We start from the raw sequence: 20,773 nt of genomic DNA on the forward strand, positions 1-20,773 counted from the left end.
TGGAATCTAGCTACATGTATTTAATTTAATCTTCCTACTGTAACATGACAAAAAATGGTAGGGAAAAAGTAAACAGAGAAATAGACTCCCCCCCCCCCCCCGGTTTAGCCTTCATCCCTTAACGAATCAGTGTGTAGCTAAAAGTTACCAGCATGAAGACACAAATTCTCATTTTGAGTACAGTATATTGAATATCGTATTAGATTTGTAAAAATGATGTGAATGTTTTTTTCCTTAAATTTTGTTTAGTCATCTGTTTTAATCACCCCCCCCCCCCGCGGACCTTTGAGCAGGAAGGGACCTTGTTTTTTGTAAAATGCAGAAATTACATTTTACCAGTGAAATGAATATTACAACTGATTACAACTGAGTGTACTTTTGATTATGCTCCCATCTAGCGCTAGCCTCAGGTTCCTGCATTACATGTAGCAACAACTGACGACACGACTTCTTAGAATTGAGCCAATCAGCTGTCGGTAGCTGGTACAATTTGAAAATGAAGCGGGCGAGGGCGGAAGCCATGACGGCATAATAATCAACAAAAGTAGCTCTGTTTGCCGATGGAAGCCCGGGTTTTATTCGAATGGAACTGCACCCTCTTTTCAAATGCGAACCGTGGCTTACTTTAGCTAGTTTTATGTGCCTTTCGTATCGCGTGCTCTGTTAGGAAGCTACGTTAGCTATTGTTAGCTTCAGTTAAAGTTTTTGCAGTTAGCTACAGACAACCATGTCGTTGTTTAGTGTACAGGCGAGGAAGCACACCGCTTACTATGATCACCTAATGTCTACATCGACGTACAGGACACCGGGAAGAGAGGGTCCGACAGAGCGAAAAACTTCAGACAAAATGCTGGGCAAGAGTGATATACCATCGGGGGACTCCACATGTGAAGACAGTAGGTTATCTGATAAAAGCAGACAGGTAAACAGGACGTATGTCATATCCGCACTGTCAAAAAGCGGCAGCGGACAACACACCCCCTACCGTGCACGACTCACCCTTCAGAGGAGGTCAAGGAGGAAGACCGGGACTGAAACAGGGGAAGATACGGTAATTGGAAGCAGTCAGAACAGCACGACGCCTGCCCCGGAGAAGAGACTGACCCTACGGCGCAGGACCAAGACTCCCTCAATGGATAGAAGCTCTCAGGTACAGCGTGGGGTCGCTACCACAGGACAAACCCCGAAAATCCTGACTGAGTCAAACGGTGGGACGCCCAGAGTATACCGGTCTATTAGTTTGAGAGAAACGAAGACGAATGACAGAGGAACTCCTGCTCATGTGGACTCGAAGGCGCATAGTCAGACGCCATCCTCCTCTACAGGTGGTCAGGTGGAGGCCCAAACATTCAAAACCCCGACCAGAAAGACCCCATTTGAGAAAATCGCCGCCAGGAGAGACGTCTTTGAGAGGCTGGCAGGAAAAGATCCTCCTAAAGCAGTGGCAGTAAAGTCTGCGAGTCTAGAAAGGCTCAGATCCCGAGTACAATCATCAGAGGACCCGAAACCTGTCTCTGCTCCTCGGGTGAGCAAGACAGGTGTACACAAGACTAATGCCGGGTTGCAGGTGAGAGCTCCATCTACTGCGTCGGCCTCCAGCCTGAAGGGAGAGGTTAGCAGCAGGACCTCCAGCTCAGCTCCAGCACCCACCGAAAAATCCCAGTATCGGCCAAGCGAGGCTCCCAGTAAGCAGGATTCATCTAAGATGGAGAACAGTGCAGTGACTGTCGCAGTCCGGGTCCGCCCTTTTAATGCCAGGTATGTATTTGGTGTCATCAAGTCAGGAAGTGGGTTTCCAAATGTTCCTCGCTGTTGGAACGGTGTCGTCTGCTAAAAACCACCACCCTGCTTCTATTAACAGAAGAAACTTTTGGCAAGTTGAGGGTGTTCTAGAGAAAGAATATCTTTAAGACTGAATTATCAAGGTTCAAACTGCCATTAAAAACCTGGAAAAGTCATGGAATATGTAAGTAACAATTTCTAGTTTTGGGAACTCTTTGGAAAATGATAGAAGCCAGAAAATTTTGGAGAAGACAAGGAAATTTGCTTCATAAAAACCTGACTATAACTGGTAATATGCAGTTCATATAAGATTTGTTTAATTGGTTAATACTGATATTTGTGCCTGTTTGTATTAGGGAAAAAAACATATAAAGCTTTCATCAATTGCAATTTACTCAGGTAAATTTTGACATTGATTTCTCTGTATTTTTTTAATGTATAAACAGACAAATAAGAGCTGTATGTTATGTATGTATGTTATGAAAGGGTTTTTTTGTCAGTTTTGACTGAGTAAACCCTGTTTCTGAATGATTAGATTATCTTCTGTTACAGGGAGAAGGCAGAAAAAGCTTTGCAGGTAATCTTCATGAATGGCCAGGAGACACTTGTCCAGCATCCAGACTCCAAACAAAGCTACACCTTCACCTACGACTTCTCCCTCTGCTCGGTGGTCGAGAGTGACCCGACCTTCGCCAGCCAGCAGGTGGTGTATGAGACAGTGGCGCAACCTTTGCTGCTGAGGGCCTTCGAAGGATTTAACACTTGCTTGTTTGCTTATGGCCAAACAGGCTCTGGCAAATCTTACACGTGAGTATTTTTAGGGCCTGAGCCAGTCCCTGGCGAAGACCCTATTATGTTTCGAAGTCACACTCGCCACTTCAAAAGTAAATTTGACCCCCTAAACATGCATGAAAACTCACCAAATTTGGTAAGCACATCAGGTGCGGCGAAAAATTCGATAATTAAAAAAAAAAGAGGCGCTCTACTCAATAGCGCCACCTACATACACAAAAATCCACGCCACAGACTGTAGGAATGTCCTACAGACATGGGACGAACACCATTGAACTCGTCTCATCAAGACGGATAAATCATACACTCACACCCCTGACCTAACTGTAACAGGATGTCCACAATTTGGACACGAATGTCTAATTTTGGACAATTTTGCGCCCCGAACAAAATCTATCTCCTCCTGAACCGTAAATGCCAGGGCTTCCAAACTTTCACACATTACTCTCCCAACTGTGCTCTTCAAAAATCTTTAAAGGCTAATATACTACGCGCTCGGTTTGGATTTTATGAGCCGTCAAAGTGGGGGAGACACTTTTCGCCTTACAATGGAAGTCTTTGGGGAGAGCGTGTCCTCTCAGGGTACATACTCTCAAACAAATGCTTCTCACATCTACACCATACATTCCACAGCTTTTAAAAACACACCACTGTATTCCTGACAAAAATCCCTACAAAAATATGGTATTTTGTGTGACTATTGACCAACGTATGCCGACTTATTCAGCTTTTACACACTACATTTCTCTGAATCCTCCACTCTCTCCACTCCAGCACAGATCAGAGACAGAGCAGCGGGGGAGGGGTTCTTAAAGGGCCAGCTGGCAGCTCTGCTCTCAGCTCTGCTCTCCACTCTGACAGAGATGGCAGAGAGCGAGCAGAGAAGGGAGGGGCTCTTAAAGGGCCGGCTCTCAGCTCTGCTCTCACACTGTGCAGCGCACTGAGGCTCGTATCTCCTAAACTACAAGGCCTAGGGATTTGCCGATTACACCGTTGGATTGGGGCCGGCGATCCGGCCGCGGTTAGGCGGGGGCTCAGGCCCTAACAACGCTGCTTGCAGCTTTAATTTAGACTCTTCTCCCACAATATTATTTTCCCCTCTCCTTCCTTCAATTTGTTGGCTCTGTCTGTGTTTTTGTGTCTGTGTTTTAAATACATACCGTATGCAGGATGATGGGTTTCGGAGAAGAGGCAGGCGTCATCCCACGCTTTTGCCAGGAACTCTTTTCCAGACTGGCCTCCATGGAAGATGAAGAGGTTTTTTTTTTTATTGTTTCACCTTTTCTCTCTTTTTATGTTTTACCTGTTCATAAGTCATCATTATTGATCATTTCTGTTGCTGTTCCTCAGGTGAAATGTCATGTAGAGATGAGCTACTTTGAAGTGTATAATGAAAAGATCCACGACCTCCTGGTGACCAGAGATGAGCCACACCAGAGGAGGATGCCTGTAAGTAGAATTTACCAAAACCAGAAAACCCCTGGTAATTTTTGTGGCTTTGGAGTTTGCCTTTTTTTTTTTTTTTAACTTAATGCACATACACTTTAGAAGAGTTTACTAAAAGTGCTAATGGCTACAAGTGAATTGGATACTGCATTTTCAGTCAAACTTGATCTACTTGAGAATGGAAAGTTACCTGTAATGTCAAGATGTTGTGGGACATGTGGGAGGGTTATTGAACATCACTAATATTGTGGCACAAACCGAATTGCTCCAACAAGGTTGAATATCAAGAGATACCTGATTTTCTCAAAAAAAAAAAGTTTTGTAACGTGAAAATGTCAAGAAATTTACCAAACTGTGGTTTAACTTGATTTGTCTGTTTCAACTCTTTAGTTTTATGTGTCAGCTCAAAGCACTTAAAGTACTTTTTTTTAAATTGGAAAAACAGTATTGCTCAGGAACCGATATCAGTTTTGGTACCCAGCCCTACCTGCGTGATCTTCAAATAAGCTGAGAAAAAAACATTAATTTGTGTTTCCAGCTGAGGGTGAGGGAACATCCAGTCCATGGACCCTATGTGGAGGAGCTGTCAGCGTAAGAGACCCTTTTCCTATCTTTTTAGAATGTTACTGTGAAATAACTTAAGAGAATATTCTTTAATGTTTTCTTATGCAATACTGTTGTATTTCTTCACAGAAATGTTGTGAGCTCTTATAACGACATTCAGGTGAGTTGAATCTGTCATGCCATGAATCTCCTCTGCCTGTAGCTGATGCTTGTTAATCGGGCAAATGTTGAATCAAGTCAGGGTTAAAGGATGAAGATGCCAAGATTAAACAAAGTTCCACTATTTGACTTCCTTTTACACTATTCATGTCTTAAGTGCTGTGCTGGCAAACTTCTAAAATTTTAAGTATCTTAATGTCACCTAGAGATCCAGTATGTTGCTGGTGACCTAGAGAGAGATTTCACTCTTAGTGATGGAGTCTTAACGGACTGTGTGGTTTGTCCAAGGGATGGCTGGTGCTGGGAAACAAGCAGAGAGCCACAGCTGCCACAGGAATGAATGACAAGAGCTCCAGGTCTCACTCGGTCTTTACCCTTGTTATGACCCAGACTAAGGTACATCCTCTCCACTTGTCTGTAAATATCCACATTTAAATACCCTAAATTAGAAAAAAAAAAAAAAAAAAAACTTTTGCCAATAAAGTCAGACACATTTATGGTCAGACTGCCATGTAATATACAGCCCATCATCGTGTGTGGGTGTGTGTGCGCCTGTGCGTTGGTTTACAGACAGAGTTTGTGGATGGTGAGCAGCACGACCATAGTATCAGCAGCAGGATCAACTTGGTGGACTTGGCAGGCAGCGAACGTTCCAACTCAGCCAAGACAAGTGGAGATCGACTTAGGGTACACACACAGACACACACACACAGACTTGCCCTTTCAGGTCAGTGGTCTTAGTTTAATTTTCATTTTATTTCCTTACACACGTAATTTCTTTAGTTTCACAATATTTCTGTGACTAATTCACTGTTAGTTGTCTGCCTTTAGTAATCAAGGATACACGATTTTCACAACAGAGTACCCAAATGATCTTCAAATGTTATTGAAGCATTTATACCACAAACTTTAAAAATGACAAATCAAATAGAAGGTGGGGGTTACTTCCAGCATCTGCAGTTTCATAAAACTGGCCATTCAGAGACAAGGCCAGTCTTTCGGTGATTTGTTGTGACATCTTTTTTCGTATCGTTACAGGAGGGTGCTAGCATAAACAAATCCCTGCTCACCCTTGGAAAAGTCATCTCTGCTCTATCAGAACAAGCGCTGACCAGGAAGAAGGTCTTCATTCCCTACAGAGAGTCGATCCTCACATGGTAGGAGAACAGGATACTCTCACGAAATAATAGTTCCATGCCAGTTTTTTCATGTATCATACCACAAAATTGAGTATCTGCTGATACCAATATCGCACCATTACAGTCTTTCTCCATCTAGAAGATGACTAAGCATGATCTATTATATATTTGTGCTCTTGTATTTTGCTCTCTATTCTACAATACTCCTTTTGTCTATAAGGAAAGCAAAACATGTAACTGCGTTCAATTGAGGCATTTTCCTCATTCTTTTGCATTCGATTATGAGCAAATACTTTCAATCAGATATTATATATGTGTTTTTCTGATATCTGATTTAGTGACTTGGGCCAATACAGAACCAAGTACCAGATCAGCATATCCCTAATTGTTCATATTTAGTCAGAGCAGAACATGTTTGTTTCCCTATTAAACCGTTTCCCACCAAAAATGAAAATCAGTCATAAGAAGCTAACAAAAAAGTCGAAAAGAAAATATTTGTAAAATCATGGAAATGTTCTTCACAGATCTTCTTCTAAACAGGTGTTTTGGTGAATGTAGTGAACAGACTGTTTGTCCACAGGCATGTAAATTTAGTAAAAATGTGTTAAAACTCTGCAACAAGCAAGAACATTTTTACATATAAAGACAAGAACAGTATATGTTAAAGCAGCTACAAGGACCCTGTAACTGATTATGTAGCCATGTTAATGTAAACTGTTAACTCTAACACCACCATCAGTCAGCGAAGTTCTACATTGTCTCTCATTCTGATAAACACTGACACTTTTGACCAGAGCAGGTTCGTCATTTCTGAAATAGCTGAAATCAATAATTTTGTAAGTACGGCATTAAAACATTGGGTTGCAGATGTTTGTTAATGCCTCCAATTTAAAGTGATGACCTTGACTACGTCCCTATTTTTTCTCCCTCAGGCTATTAAAGGAGAGCCTTGGTGGTAACTCCAAGACCGCCATGATTGCCACCCTGAGCCCAGCCGGCAGCAATGTGGAAGAAAGCCTTAGTACTCTGCGCTACGCCCAACAGGCCCGCACAATTATTAACGTGGCCAAGGTCAACGAGGACACCAGTGCCAAGCTCATCAGAGGTCAGATACTCAAAATACAGACGTTGAAACATCTCAGGACTAACTACCCTTTGGTTCAGTGCTCTGCCGCGTCATGTGGTCGTTGCTCAGTTGTTTTCTACATGTGATCACCTTCATGGGGAGAAGGGGGGACATGATTCATGTCACATGTTGGTTTAGTTCTTGTGGACTCTCACACCTTGCTACTAGGCGTATCGTTTGTGGCCCAGAATCCCAACCAAATGCAGCTCATTCCTAGCTCTTGCAACTTTGTACATTGGTGAATTAGAATGGTGATGCATGAGTATATATATTAATTCATGCTGGTGTTCTGCTTTACACATGCACACAAATACAGTTTTGAACTGGAACTGGATCCTTTCGTGTGTCCATATTTGCTCTTCTTTCATCTGCCTCTCTTTCCTTGTCTGGCTATCTCTACATGTAGTTCTCTTCTTTTATATGTGAATCTCTGCTTTTCCATTTACATCTCTCTCTTGATCTCCCCTTTCTCTCTCTCTCATACCCTCCTGTCTGCCCGTCTATCCATCACCAGCTTATGCACTACCCACTTCAATTAAGGCCTGGCCCTAACCTTGCCTCCGGGCCATATTTATGCTCTGTCAGCTGCACATGGCGGCTAACTGTCATGCAAGTATTATTTTTCATTAGATCATCAGGCTGCTATTTGACATTTTTAGCACAAAGGGGAGCTCTTGGTGTGGGTTAGTCTCACCTCGTCTGACTTTGTCAGATAATCAAAGTGAACATGACGAAAATTTTACAAATCAGGTCAGTGTTGTTTTTTTTAAGACAGATTGCTGCAGAGTTCAGTGTCCAAATAGAATTTTTTTTTCCTGTCAAGTCACCTGTTGAGAGTAACTGTAATCTGCATTTAAAGGTCCAGGGTATAATGATACAATAATATATCCTTGTTTTATTCCAAACAATAGATATGTTCACTAGTTTTATATCGACATATAACACAACATGTTGGATCTACAGCGGCCCAGACGGGGTTTTAAAAAGCCTCAGAATTGATCTAAAATGTGTATCTTGGTCTTAAATATGATGTTGATAGGTCTTACGTATTAGGAAGTTACAATAAATGTTGAAGGGAAACGTCTGAGCTGCAGAATCATCAATAATATAATAGCCTAAGTCCAGCTCCTCAAATATGTCCTTTGGGTTGTGAAAGAAACAAGAATTTGAAGATGTAATCTTGAGTGTTGGGAAGCACTGATCAATACTTCTATCATTTTCCGACATTTTAAAGATGATGGATTCCTCAGTCATGAACATGATCATTAATTGTAGCCATAGTAGGATCAAATATAATTGAACCTGCAAGCCATTGTAGGTCATGATGGACACACCTTAGATATAAAGAGGTGAGAGGATGGGTTGCAATATGCAAACTTCACCACTAGATGACAGCAGATCCCACACACTGATCCTTTTAAGTTTACATTTATAAATGTTCTCAATGTATTTTTAACTGTCTAATACCTTTTGAACAAACTGTGTGCTCTTTAGAACTGAAGGCAGAGGTGGAGAAGCTGCGAGCGGCCCAGATGAGCTCTCAGGGCATTGAGCCAGAGAGGGTGCGCCTGTTCAGACAGGAGATCACTGCCCTGAAGAACAAGCTCTGCCAGCAAGAGAGGGAGATGGCCGAGGCCAACCGGTCAGCACTCCGGCAATAATTATGACTTCATTCATGTTATTAATCTGATGCAGCAAACCTGGATATCAGCATTTAAAGTGAATGTTGTAGTTGGTGTTGACATGTCAGAGAAACCTAGTAGTGTAAGTGCAGTTTAAAAAAAAAAAAAAATCGCTTGTTATAAATATGCAGGGCATGGAGAGAAAAACTGGAACAAGCTGAAGTACGCAAACGTGAAGAGACCAAAGAGTTGCAGGTAAGATTTTCTTAGCTCAACATTTATTTCTAAATCATTTGTTTACATCCTCCATGTGTAATTTACACGTTTGATTTTATTTTAATTGTGTGAGCATCTACCAGTACAATAACTGTAGACTGTCCTAGCATTAATTCTTTTTACTATGTGTGTTATCAGAAAGCAGGTGTGACATTTAAAGTGGACAACCAACTTCCTAATTTGGTGAACCTGAACGAGGATCCTCAGCTGTCTGAGATGCTCCTCTACATGATCAAGGAGGGTCAAACCACAGTGGGCAAACTCAAGTGTGACTCCACCCATGACATCCAGCTGACAGGAGCCCTCATCGCTGACCAGCACTGGTGAGAACGAAGAACCGGGGTGGTGTGGTGTGAAAATTCTAAACTGGCGAATAACGGCATTTGGCTTAGTTTCCTCAAGGGAGTGTCATGGTTTTTGTTCTGCTGGTGGTTTTGCTGGAATTCCTGTCTGTCACTGCAGTTGTATGTCATTTACATTCTTGAACCAATGTTGACAGTTTATTAATTAGGTTTATTGTTGTCTTCATTTAAGGATCTGTAACCTGTTTTCTCTCAACGTTAGAAATGTATTTTTCTGTTTCAGTATCATAACCAACATCCATGGGACAGTCAGCATCATTCCCATGGAGAACGCCAAGACCTTTGTTAACGGGAACCGGATCACAGAATCCACCGTCCTCCACCATGTAAGTGTAGGAGGATCATTTGTAGTACAATCTGTGCACTGGCTCTCTCTGTTGTAATTTGTTGAAAATGAAAAACTGTCATACTATAAATACATCTATTTCTTCTTTGGTTTCCAGGGTGACAGAGTGATTCTGGGTGGAGATCACTATCTGCGCTTCAACCATCCAGCAGAGGTCCAAACTGGGAAACGAGTATCATGCTGGACAAGCACAGGCGACGGCCACAAAGACTTTGAATTTGCTAAAAATGAGTTGCTTGCAGCTCAGAGAGCTCAGTAAGTGACAACAGCTTAACTTAAGAAAAATTACATCAGTGATGTTGGATCTGTTTTATGTTTTTACAGCAGGTAGCACTTTGCTCAGGTTCAAATAAAATTAGATATGGTGAAATTCCCCTTAGTTCAATATTTTGTGTCTTAGGCTGGAGGCAGAAATCGAAGAGGCCCATGTTAAGGCGAAGGAGGAAATGATGCAGGGAATCCAGATGGCCAAAGAGGTGGCCCAGAAGGAGCTGTCCAACCAGAAGGTCCTTTACGAGGAGAGGATCCGAACCCTGGAGAAAGAACTGGTACAGATCACTTTGTGTTTCCTTTTCTTTCTTTTTTTTAAACTTTAATTTTTATTCTCACTTCAGTTTGTTGTCCATTTTCTACCGGTGATGATAATTTTTTGGGAACTCAACATTAAACATCATCACGTCATGACCCTTGGCTCTTCAGTATTGTCTTGTTGTATGTTGAGAGTTTGACAAATTTAAGACTGTACTGCTGTTTAAACCAGTCCTGAGTAATACTAAAAATATTGTTCTTTTCAGAATGAGGAAAATGAGCGTAAGCGTCTCCAGGAGCGAGACCAGCAGAGGGTGGCCAGCCAGATGGCAGAACTGAAGATGGCCAAGCTGGAACTGGAGCAGGAGGTGGACACTCAAAAGAGACGCCTCCGCCTACACATGGAGGCCCAGGTCAGGACTCCGAATAACACCTTGGAATGTTAAAATTGTGGAAAGTTTTTTTGCCTGGCAGGTTTTGCACCATTAAAAAATGTGGAAAATTACTCTCACTCAGGTCGCTTTTGGCTCTCACCACTGCCAAGTTAATCAATTGCACCTCAAACACACGTGACAAAGATTTAGCCAATATGGGAGATAACAATGAGCAATAGATAAAAGCCAGTTTCTTTAAAAATAAAGTAAAAGATTATGGAGAGAGATGGCAGATTTTCAAACTTGACAAGCAAATAAAACAGTGTTCCTCAGCATCTCTGTCCCAAAAGTCAAGGACACAACAGGTTTTCTGACCAACAGTGAAATGCATTGCACTGTTAACAGTATTACAGTAGCTAATCTGTTGGTGGTACATAAAGTAAAATAATTTATTTCTAATTTTAAAAGAATGTAGAAGAAACATGACACGGTTATAGACCTGACATTATTTAGATTTTTTTGTGGCGTGATTACACAGAAGAGTAGATCGGCTGGACAAGTAATGACGAATATGAGCCATTTTCAGTTGGGGAGTCGATGCAGAGCGCAAAGTGGAAGAGACTATTCACAGAATACAAAAACAACTTGGCCAAGATGATCCATAGTGGGTGGTAGCTCCACAGTATCTATGAAAAGTATGACATTTCCTTTTATTGGCCCTTAGTATTCCATCTAAAGGAAATCTGCAGTATTCCCATAAAAATAAATGACATCATCTTTTTTCACTCATGATTTATAATGATCTTAAATGAACTTCAGAGGCTTAAACATACATGCTGACACCAGGTTTTAAGCTTTACTCACGGGCCATTTGGGATGTGTTTTGAATAGGCTTGGCTGTAGGCATAACATTTGGCTCAGTGGTTTTTAACATTGTGTACATTACCATGATTCACTCCAGGTGATGGAGGAACACCATGTGCGTCAAGCGAGGATTGTTGAGGCCCTGGAGTTGGAGAAAAGCAAGATCAGCAAAGAGCTGGAGGAGATGCAGAAGAAAAGAGCCATCAGGGAAATCCACACTCCCAGAAGAGGTGAGTGGTTTCCAGTCACTACTGAGCCTCATATGTTAAGATTTAGATGGGAGGGGTCCATCCCTTGAGCCAGAATGGTTAGTATGTATCTGTTTGGTTGGACCTTTATAATCAGAGAGGCCCTATTGTGTCACTAGATAATGAAGTAAAGCTCACTTAATTGCACAGATTGATTTAAATTGCATGGGATGAATAATCCTCTCAATAGAAATGTCTTCAGTGGAAGATTTGTTTATTATTCTTTATTGCAGTTCCTCCACAGTGGGATGCAATGAAGCTGTCCTTGATGATTGAGGAAGCCAATAAAATCAGCGCTAAACTGAAGAAAAACACAGTCTTCAGCAGGTATAACAGACGCTGTACTCAGGGACTAATATACAGCCTGATTTTAAATAGCGTCTGTTTTGTTCTCAGTGACAGCAGGATTTAAATCTGTTCTAGACATGAAAGCTGTGACGATGGGAACCTGGAGCAGGGGGATGTGCTTCAGGTGCGAGTTCAAAATTCAAAGCTGGGGATCTCCACTTTCTGGAGCCTGGACAAGTTTCAGAACAACATGGCTGCCATGAGAGAACTGGAGCAGGTTTGCTATCAAAGTCATGATAGATTGAGTTTAAAATTAAAAAAAAAAGTTTTAAGATGCACAAAAGTTGTATTTTCAGGTACATTGCTAAATATAAAATGATCTTAGCATACCAGTTATCAGAGAAGAATTTAATTTATGCGGAAACAGTCTGCAGGACTCTGAATTTTAGAATATTCTGTGTAGACTGAGCATCTCTGCATTACCACAGTATTTAATTTATCGATGTGTTTTGACAAACACACTCAGCCATTACATAAAAATCACCTTCCTTCAATTTGAAATTGCAGTAGGTTTGCAGTAGAGTGTTTGCCTCCAGAAATGGATCCTTGAAGTCTTTAAGGCTCAAGTAAGAGGACTAGTTAATTTAATGTGACTAGAACCCCAGTAATCTACAGTTTGCCTGTTGAGCACCAGTTAAACAGATTCAGTCAGTGGTCCTGTCATCCTCATTCTGCATATTCAACATCTGACATCAACTCAAGTGCATTTACCAATATCCTGGGTGTTTGACCTCATTTACCTGACAGAGGGATGCTGCCTCTCGTTGCTCTGCTTTTCTTATTAAGTTGAGTAAATGAGACCGAGTATGACAGCAGTCGTTTCCTCCCTGTAGGGGGATCTCACCTCTAAAGATGATGATGTGTTTTATAACCCTGATGATGAGTGGGAGCAAGATATATCCTCCTCCTCTGCTTCTACGTCCTCCTTTTCACGCCGAAGGTAATTATCCAGCTCCTCTCCTCCAATTCATCAATCCCTCTTTCTAGGTCTTTGTTATACCTCAGGAATTAAATTGCTTTTCTTGTCCATTTAGTTGTAATGAGTTGGTAGGCAAGTGTTACTTTGAGAAGGGAAAGAGAGTTGTCAAGTTCCTGCCTAACAGTACCACACGTCAGATGTTTTTGTCATGGTACCATGTAGGTTTCAGTCCTCATGCTCAAATCTTACTGTGAAGTGTGAAGCAAATGGAAAGTTGGAGAGTGTGAATGGAATACACACCATTTAGATTTGTTTTTTCTGTTTTTTTTTTTTTTTTTTTTTTTTAACAACCTTACTTATTCAAGACATCCTGTTTTTAATCTTTCATGAAACGATGACATGGAATTGCTGCCCATGAAATATTTCCCTCTTTTTGTTATTTTGCTCTGCTATTCGGGTTTGAAAGGAAAAGGGTGCTGACAGTCTTTGTGTGTTTCCTACCCAAACATGCATCGACACACACAGTATCTGTGTGGTACAAGCAGAACTCTCAACAAGTTCCCCTATGATTGTTTTTCTTGTCAAGGGTGCCTCCGTGCTAATGGTGAAGCTTCTGGTGGTGGCTTAACTACCAGTACACCAAGCCAAAAGAAACATGGCACCAGCTCTGTGGTTCCTTTGTCCCCTCTGTTTCTATACCTCCATCAAAGCCATGCTTCAGTTTTATGGTTCGAATCATACCTGCTTACTGACTTCGCTTTTGTTTGTTGGTTTTTAAGGAGCAGGAGCTTGTTGAAAAGCAGGAGAATCTCAGGACGTCTCTATGAGATCCGTGTCCATCCCATCCAGAGTCTCAACAAGGGCTCCTCACCGTCTGCTGGTAACTCTGCCAATCAAAATAACTTATTTCCTACTTGATGACACCACATTGTAAATACTTTCCAACATGAATATGCTAACTAATTTTACTTTGTGGTGGAATTGGCATGGGGATAGATATCAGGGAAAAAGCTCAGTGTCATCACATGCTGGAAATACTGTCTGCTTGAAGACCAGATCCCGCTTTAAACAAAGTAGTGGTAGCATGGTGAAATACAGACCATGTTCTGTCATGAGATGATAAAGTGGTTTGTTTCCAGTATATCACAGTGTTGTAAGAATGAGTTCCAGTGACATCATCTCTGTACACCCCAGGGTTAATGGGTGTGGCCAAACCATCCTCCACACACTCCAGCACCACAGACTCTGCCATGCCTGTCATCTGCAAAGAGCTGATTGGCCAATCAGTGGCTCGGCTACGTGGTTTTAGTGGAAAAGAGGAGAGCCTGGCAGACAGGTTAGCCTCTGACCTGCACCTGGTGTACATGGCGGTCCAGACCATATCCGAACTGTACGAATGTTTAGACGATGACAGCCAGGAGAATGGTGAGATCATTTCAGTCTCGTATGAGTGTGTATGTAATTTGTTATTGGTTAATGTTGGTAGATGGTTACCTTAGAACCGGTAAGAACTAGAAAAAGAGCTGATGCACAAAAAATTCAATGGTTTGATGACATTAAAATTATTTTGTATGCAATTGTCCAACCATTTTGCAAATTATTCCCATTCTGCAGGTCTGTGTGTTTCTTACTTTTACAATCTGTTATAACTTCTCTCCTGCAGTGTTTGTTAGCAGCCTGCCGGCTCAGACTCAGCTGATCAAGGCCACCACGGCCATAGAGAGTGCAGTGTTTGTCATCATGCAGTGGTTAGCCAGTGTGAAACCCTCCTCTGGTTTGCTCTACACCCTTGCTGAGGAACTCAAGAGCCAAATCAAGAAGATGGGAGGATTCCTCCAGCTGCTCATTCAGGTAAACATTACCTCACACTATCTGAGGTCTTGCAGTGACAGTATGTTGTAAAAATTTCTTCAGAAAATAATTTTCAGTTTAGTGCATTTTTCAGATGGTGTTGCTAATCAAAATGCAGAGCATTGATTGACGGGTCTTAGCTCTGAGCTGTTTGAGCTCTGTCTATGGAAATGGACAAGCACAGGGAATTCTCAACCTTGAGCCCCAAACAGAACATGAATATATGGAAAATAAATCTAAATTCCTTACCAGCCTCAGCACCTAAACACACAATTTTCCTCTCTCTCAGTTCAGAAATTTATTTATGGACCCCCTCAGACTATGTCGACCGTTTTGTTGGCTTGTTTGCATTGATTTGCTGCTAAATTAATTTTAATCTTACCTGTTTTTCAGTTTGTGCTCATTTGATGTTGACAAAAATGAAAATGTTCTCCCTGTCCAGGGTTGTGAATCTGAGATCACATCAATGGTGACAGAGGCACAGAGGAAGAGTGGTCAGTGCCTGGATACAGCGTTGCGTGCACTTGGCCACCTGGCGGCAGTGACGGGCATGCCGCTGAATGTTCTGGAGTTGGGTGCCCAGGCCACAGGCAAGGTAACACCACCATTAATACCACAGAAGCTACCATCTCTGCCAACGCTCGGGGGTCAACTGTAATCCTGCCCCACTCCACAACACTAAATAGAATATTAGCTGTGTTGAGTAGGGGAGATATTGGGAAATTTGAAATTATTGAGCTGAATAATAACAAAAAAAATAGTAAATGTTTAATATTTACAGTGGTATAGACTAAGTTTAGGTTCATGAAATACCATTTATTCCTTTTTATTATTAGGGCACGGCATTCAATGCAATAGCGATGAATTGAATCTAAGTGACTCCCAGTGGTGGAAACTATATTTGCTGAGAGATTGAAAACGTGTGGAATACTGATACAGCTACCTGGACTTTGGTTTGTTTTTTTTCTCAGTTTTCTTCCCGGTACAGGGAATGCAGAGAAAGCGCAGAATGCTGAGGCTGGTTCAGGTCCGATTAAGATATCTACATGGCAAAGAGCTTGATTTCCAATCGCATTATCTGGTTGTTAGTCCAACTTCTTGAAATTCAATTGAGTACAATTTCAGTTGGAGATTCTTTTTAAAAGTCCAGTTTTAGGTGGACGAACACAGATTTTCCTAACATGATGTAAATGTACTGATTACGTGAAAGTGACTTGACGAACTCTGTTTGTTATGGAAAGCAATAATTTCCAAGTGAGAAATGATTCCAAATTGTGAAGCCTTTTTCTCTACCTTCCTTCATTCCTCTAGTCTCCCAATAATACATATTTATGCATCTCTGCACTGTTGATGTACGATGTGGCGCAGGCCAAGATATAGAATTGAATTGAATAGATTGTGTCAATGATACCTGATCAAGGTCATACCTGATCAGTATGGGACCAGTTCATCCCTAACATAGGTGTCAAAGTGCAATAAAGCATTTGTAGACTATATATTTTGTGACTTTTAGAATCTGACTAGAGATGTACTATCAAAATATCGTAAAAATATGATTGATGTTCGATTCCCCTTCCCAGCTACCGCTGGTCACGGACCTTCTGAAGGGAACCAATAAAGGCATCCAATCCCTCTTAGAGGAGAGCCTCACCATCACCAGAGAAATGCTGAGAGAGGCCCAGTTGGCCTATCCCAGAAACGAGGTAAGAGATCGTCATGAATTATGTTCACTGGTCTGCTTCTTCAAAGGAAATTTTTTACTCATAATCTTATAGCAAGTGATTTGATCACTACTATTTTATGGCCTTCAGAAATCTTGGTGACTATGAAGAGTATGTTTTATCATGGATCATTGACATCTGCTTGCAGGTCCTGCAGTGGCTAAAATCCAAGACACTTGTTTTGGCTCGTTCTCTGCAGAACTACATGCATTTCCATATTACGGTGAGTTTCTAAATGAACTAACTACAAATTGGAAGCTGCAGTAGCCTTTTAGATTCTACATAGACTTGACTGTTAAGCTTGATTTTGCAATACTATGATCATATTGTTTTAGAAATGAACTTGCAGAAATCTCATCCACAACTCAGTTTTTCCATGTTGTACTTCTGATTTCCTCTTTCCTACAGCTTGTTGGCAGACAAGCATAAATATTAATATTCAAAAAGCCTGGAATATGATTATAGCAGAAAACTGGCAAGAATATTTAATCAGGGCAATTCTTTCGTGCAGACGTATCATTTAAACCTGAGATCCCCTTTTAATTCACCTTCAAGGATTTATTGTTATTCACCGTTTCACGAGATTTCAAGTCATGTCAACTAGGACCAAAGTGCTGTGCAGAATGTAGTGAAAGGAACAATAGAAGCGAATAAAATGACATCATTAGTTAAAATGACATCATTGGTGAAAACATAAGCAGTGGCAAAAAGGAATGAATAAAGACAATGAAATGGCAACATTAAATTAGAAAGTATTATGAAAATATGTGCAAAGATGCGAGATGTCCCATTTGTCTCTGTCAAAATGTAACTGTAGATCAGGTCTAGAGGCTGGAGAGCATTTGATTTACAGCTTTATCTATCTGCAGCTTCATTACAAAAACTAGTGGTATTTATGTGGGTAAACGCCAGCTGAAAGAGACAATACATGCCCCGCAAAGTGTCGCTGGATATGCAAAGGTTAAAAACAATCTTCCTTCTTGACACAGGCTTAAATGTTACAGATTAATATCCAATCCCATAAAAGCCCCATTAAAGATGCCACTCAACCTTTATTGCTCCTGTAAAGCTCAATGCTCTGTAGGCTTATCTCGCTGCAGTCGCCCCTCAACGATCATTCAGGTAATGAATGTGTTGAATGAAGTGGCATCAGTCACAGCTAACAGGCTTGTTTGCCGTTATCTTAGCCACACAAACTAGCAGTTTTTTTGTTTCAACCAATCATTGACACATATAGGAACGGGAGCATTTTGACACCCACAATGTTATTGTACTCAAACAAACCTGAGTTATAGCCTGAGGCAAATGTTTTGAAGGGTCTGTTGTTGGGTTCTCGTTTTGTTTTGGGGTTTTTTTGTTTTGTTTTTTTGGCAAGGCATGCACTCAGTCCTGCATCTGTATATGATCATGGATGTTGATACTTTTTATGAGTTTAAATCTGGCAGAGACATTTTTTATTTATAATTCTGCTCTCTTCAGAAAAGGAATACTGCTTTATTCTCTTAATTTTTGGGGGGTTGAAGTAACAAAACATATTCAAACTCAATGACTGTCATTTTTTAATGGAAATATTTTTGCAAGATCCCCTCAACTACAGTAGAGAGATAACATTACTTTTTTTTTTAGCAGAAAAACAAGTATAATCTCCATAACCCTCCAAATATATTTTATTTCACATGTTTAACTAGATTGGAGGCTTCAAATTTCCTCTTGATACTTGTGTTCGCTGAATGTCAGATCAGGATCATCATCCAAAACATTTGTGATATTGAGAAAGCAGACAGAAAATTTACACCCACACCAATATATCTAAAAACCGTCCTCCTTTGTGAAATTCTGCACTTACTTTATTCTACACAGTGAAACTTAATTATTCAACTGTAGGAACAGGAAGAAAAACATAATTTTGAATGGAGAGGGACTTTAAAAATGGAGGTTAGAAACTGCTTAATCATCAACATACTCTGCTGTGCTACTTGGAGCTGGGAAGGGAGGTTCATGTCAGAGGAAACAGCACATCATCCTTTTAAGCCCCATTCATTACCACTGCCAAGAAGCTCTTGTTTTCATTCTGTCTGTCTGTCAGACTGTCGGAAGATTATGCAAAAACTACCCGGCCCGTTTTCTTGAAACTTGATGGAGGAGTGGAACACGACCCAGAGAGAGAGCCATCTGAATGTTGAACAGATCCAAATCTAATTGTTTGATAGTAATTTTTGAAGGCCGAATTGGATGACATCACACACAAAGGGAGAATGTGTCAAACTGTTCTTTTTTTTTCTTTTTTTTTGTCAAACTGTTCTTAAAAATGTTTGTGCAACTTGTCAAAGCCAAAAATGTCACTTTTCACATGAAACTTGGATGTAGGCAAATTTGTCTTCTTTGACACAAGCAGCAAGACATGTTTTTGTCACACGTTCTCGGCCGTCTTGGGGCACTTCCATTTAATCTGCAGCTCAGTGTGTGGTTACATGGATCTATGCAGTTTCTTTGAAAACATGCATCCTGGCTTCAAGACTACCTTGGCAGTGTTAGGGGGTTGAATGGCACAAGCGGGATGAGCGCCCCTCCTATTGGGCCTCATTCATCAAATATTACACACTAATTTGTTCTCACACACCTTAGGACTTTTTAACGCTCCCTTTATTCTTACAGACAGGAAGTAAAGCCTCATTTTGCTCCTGACATCCAGCTGAGGTCATTTTACATGAGGTCCAATTGGAGAGCACTGAATTACATTTGGACTTGTTTATTTATTCTTTTTGCTAACAGAAAAGAGAAAATGACCCTGAGGACATGGAGGATTGGGAGGAAGAGTCTTCATTGTCCAACTTGCAGACTCTGAGGACAACAGCGACCAAGTTGTTCCAGCTGAACCAGGCCATAAGGCAGCTGCATAGCTCTCTGTCGACCACCCTGCAAGGTGAGGTTTGACACACACTGCTTGGATGTTTGGCATCTAAATCTACACCTGCATAAGCTGAATTTTTAGCCAATCAAAGCTTGTTCAGTTACATATGTTAGTTTTGGAACAGATTTAGTCAGAAAACACAGCATTGTTCATGTTGTATGGTGGTCTGATGTCGTAAGTATCACTTCCCCATGTAACTGTCACTCCCCTTCCAGATAAAGATAGACACTCCAACCTCAGCAGCTGCAGAGAGCTGATCTCCTCCTCTGCCAAGGCTGTTGATGAGCTGATTACTGGTCTATCCAATGAGGGAGAAGTGAAGCTTTCTTTGCATCTTCCCTGTGTTGAGACCATCGTGGCTGCACGGGGCGAGCTCCACTCTACCCTGCATTCGCTGTCCTCCCCCTGGGACCAACAGGAGGCAGTAGAGAGCAGAGGCGCTGTTGTTTCGGAGAAAAATCCAGAAGATGAACCGTTGGCCAAAGAAAGCACTGTCAGAAATCGAGTTGTTAATAAGATAGTGTATTCCCTCCCTCCAGGTGTGATGTCCGATGGTAGCCCACGTTGGGTATGATTGGTCCATTTACTTTAGAAACTGAACTGCTGACATGAAGAACATTTTGAAGTGAGATTTCTTCTCTGTGTTTTGGGACTTTTTATGCTTACCAACATGGTGTCAGAGGTAGAAAACATTTCTCTACACAAGTTGATAAAGAATTGATATTTGCACTCATATAACTCACTGCTTATTCTACGATGCACATACTTTTTATTCAATATGGGGATATGATAGCCTCTGTAATTGTGTCACTTGTGATATGATGTAAATACAGCACTATTGCTGCAAAGTTTTTTTTTCTCAAGTCTTGCAAGATATTTTTACTATGTGAGCTTTCTTATTCAGTTAAATAGAGTGTGAGATTTGGGAGGAGGGGGGTTCATAGAGAGAAAAATGAATAATTTTCCCTCACTTTAGTTATTCTTTATTTCTAAATTTCCTGCCTGGGATTAATTAAACTGAGGGAACAAGTTATGGCTTCCAAAAAAAGATCACTATTCCTCTCAATGTCTTTGTCTGGGGTTCCATACATTTATTCTGATACAATTAGGATAAAACACTGTTATTTTATTCCAAGACTACTAAATTATTTCATTACATGTTTTAAAATCTAAATATAACAAGCTCAGTATAAAGCATCTAAGGTACAGTTTGTAAGAAAAGAAACATTTTAAAATAAAGGTGAAAGCAACTTGTTTTTGTTTGAAATTGCACTCTTTTAGCTCTGATTCCTTAAATATCTTTCATCCCTTTAAAACTTAAAACCTGTCTTGGCTTCACTTATATTTAGTGAATGGGAAAGAGGCGACTACTTCTTGTGATCAATACCAAGTATG

General features: G+C 40.9%; 1 protein-coding gene across 1 annotated transcript; it reads left to right on the forward strand.

Annotated features, from left to right (window-relative positions):
• Positions 1-495: 495 nt before the first annotated feature.
• On the forward strand, positions 496-20,620 carry kif14 (kinesin family member 14). Its single transcript, XM_086224830.1, has 29 exons — positions 496-1,758; positions 2,335-2,589; positions 3,744-3,831; positions 3,925-4,023; positions 4,559-4,611; positions 4,714-4,744; positions 5,032-5,139; positions 5,314-5,430; positions 5,782-5,900; positions 6,815-6,987; positions 8,503-8,650; positions 8,822-8,885; positions 9,045-9,229; positions 9,492-9,594; positions 9,712-9,869; positions 10,015-10,162; positions 10,409-10,555; positions 11,478-11,610; positions 11,862-11,955; positions 12,052-12,193; positions 12,810-12,916; positions 13,675-13,775; positions 14,090-14,320; positions 14,559-14,746; positions 15,189-15,341; positions 16,327-16,449; positions 16,616-16,690; positions 19,240-19,390; positions 19,594-20,620. Exons 1-29 carry the CDS (start codon positions 728-730, stop codon positions 19,950-19,952), a joined length of 4,884 nt encoding a protein of 1,627 aa, XP_086080956.1. The 5' UTR covers positions 496-727; the 3' UTR covers positions 19,953-20,620.
• Positions 20,621-20,773: the final 153 nt, after the last annotated feature.

This window comes from Aulostomus chinensis, chromosome 14 (assembly GCF_037954235.1).
Source record: "Aulostomus chinensis isolate RoL2024-O1b breed Wild chromosome 14, RoL_Achi_v1.0, whole genome shotgun sequence".
Taxonomy (NCBI): domain Eukaryota; kingdom Metazoa; phylum Chordata; class Actinopteri; order Syngnathiformes; family Aulostomidae; genus Aulostomus; species Aulostomus chinensis.

Excerpts from the sequence above, each read along its gene's own strand:
- kif14 (XM_086224830.1), top strand. The coding sequence starts at position 728 with ATGTCGTTGTTTAGTGTACAGGCGAGGAAGCACACCGCTTACTATGAT. Across the intron at positions 4,612-4,713 it reads TATGTGGAGGAGCTGTCAGC|AAATGTTGTGAGCTCTTATA; the intron begins GTAAGAGACCCT and ends ATTTCTTCACAG. Across the intron at positions 14,321-14,558 it reads CGATGACAGCCAGGAGAATG|TGTTTGTTAGCAGCCTGCCG; the intron begins GTGAGATCATTT and ends TCTCTCCTGCAG.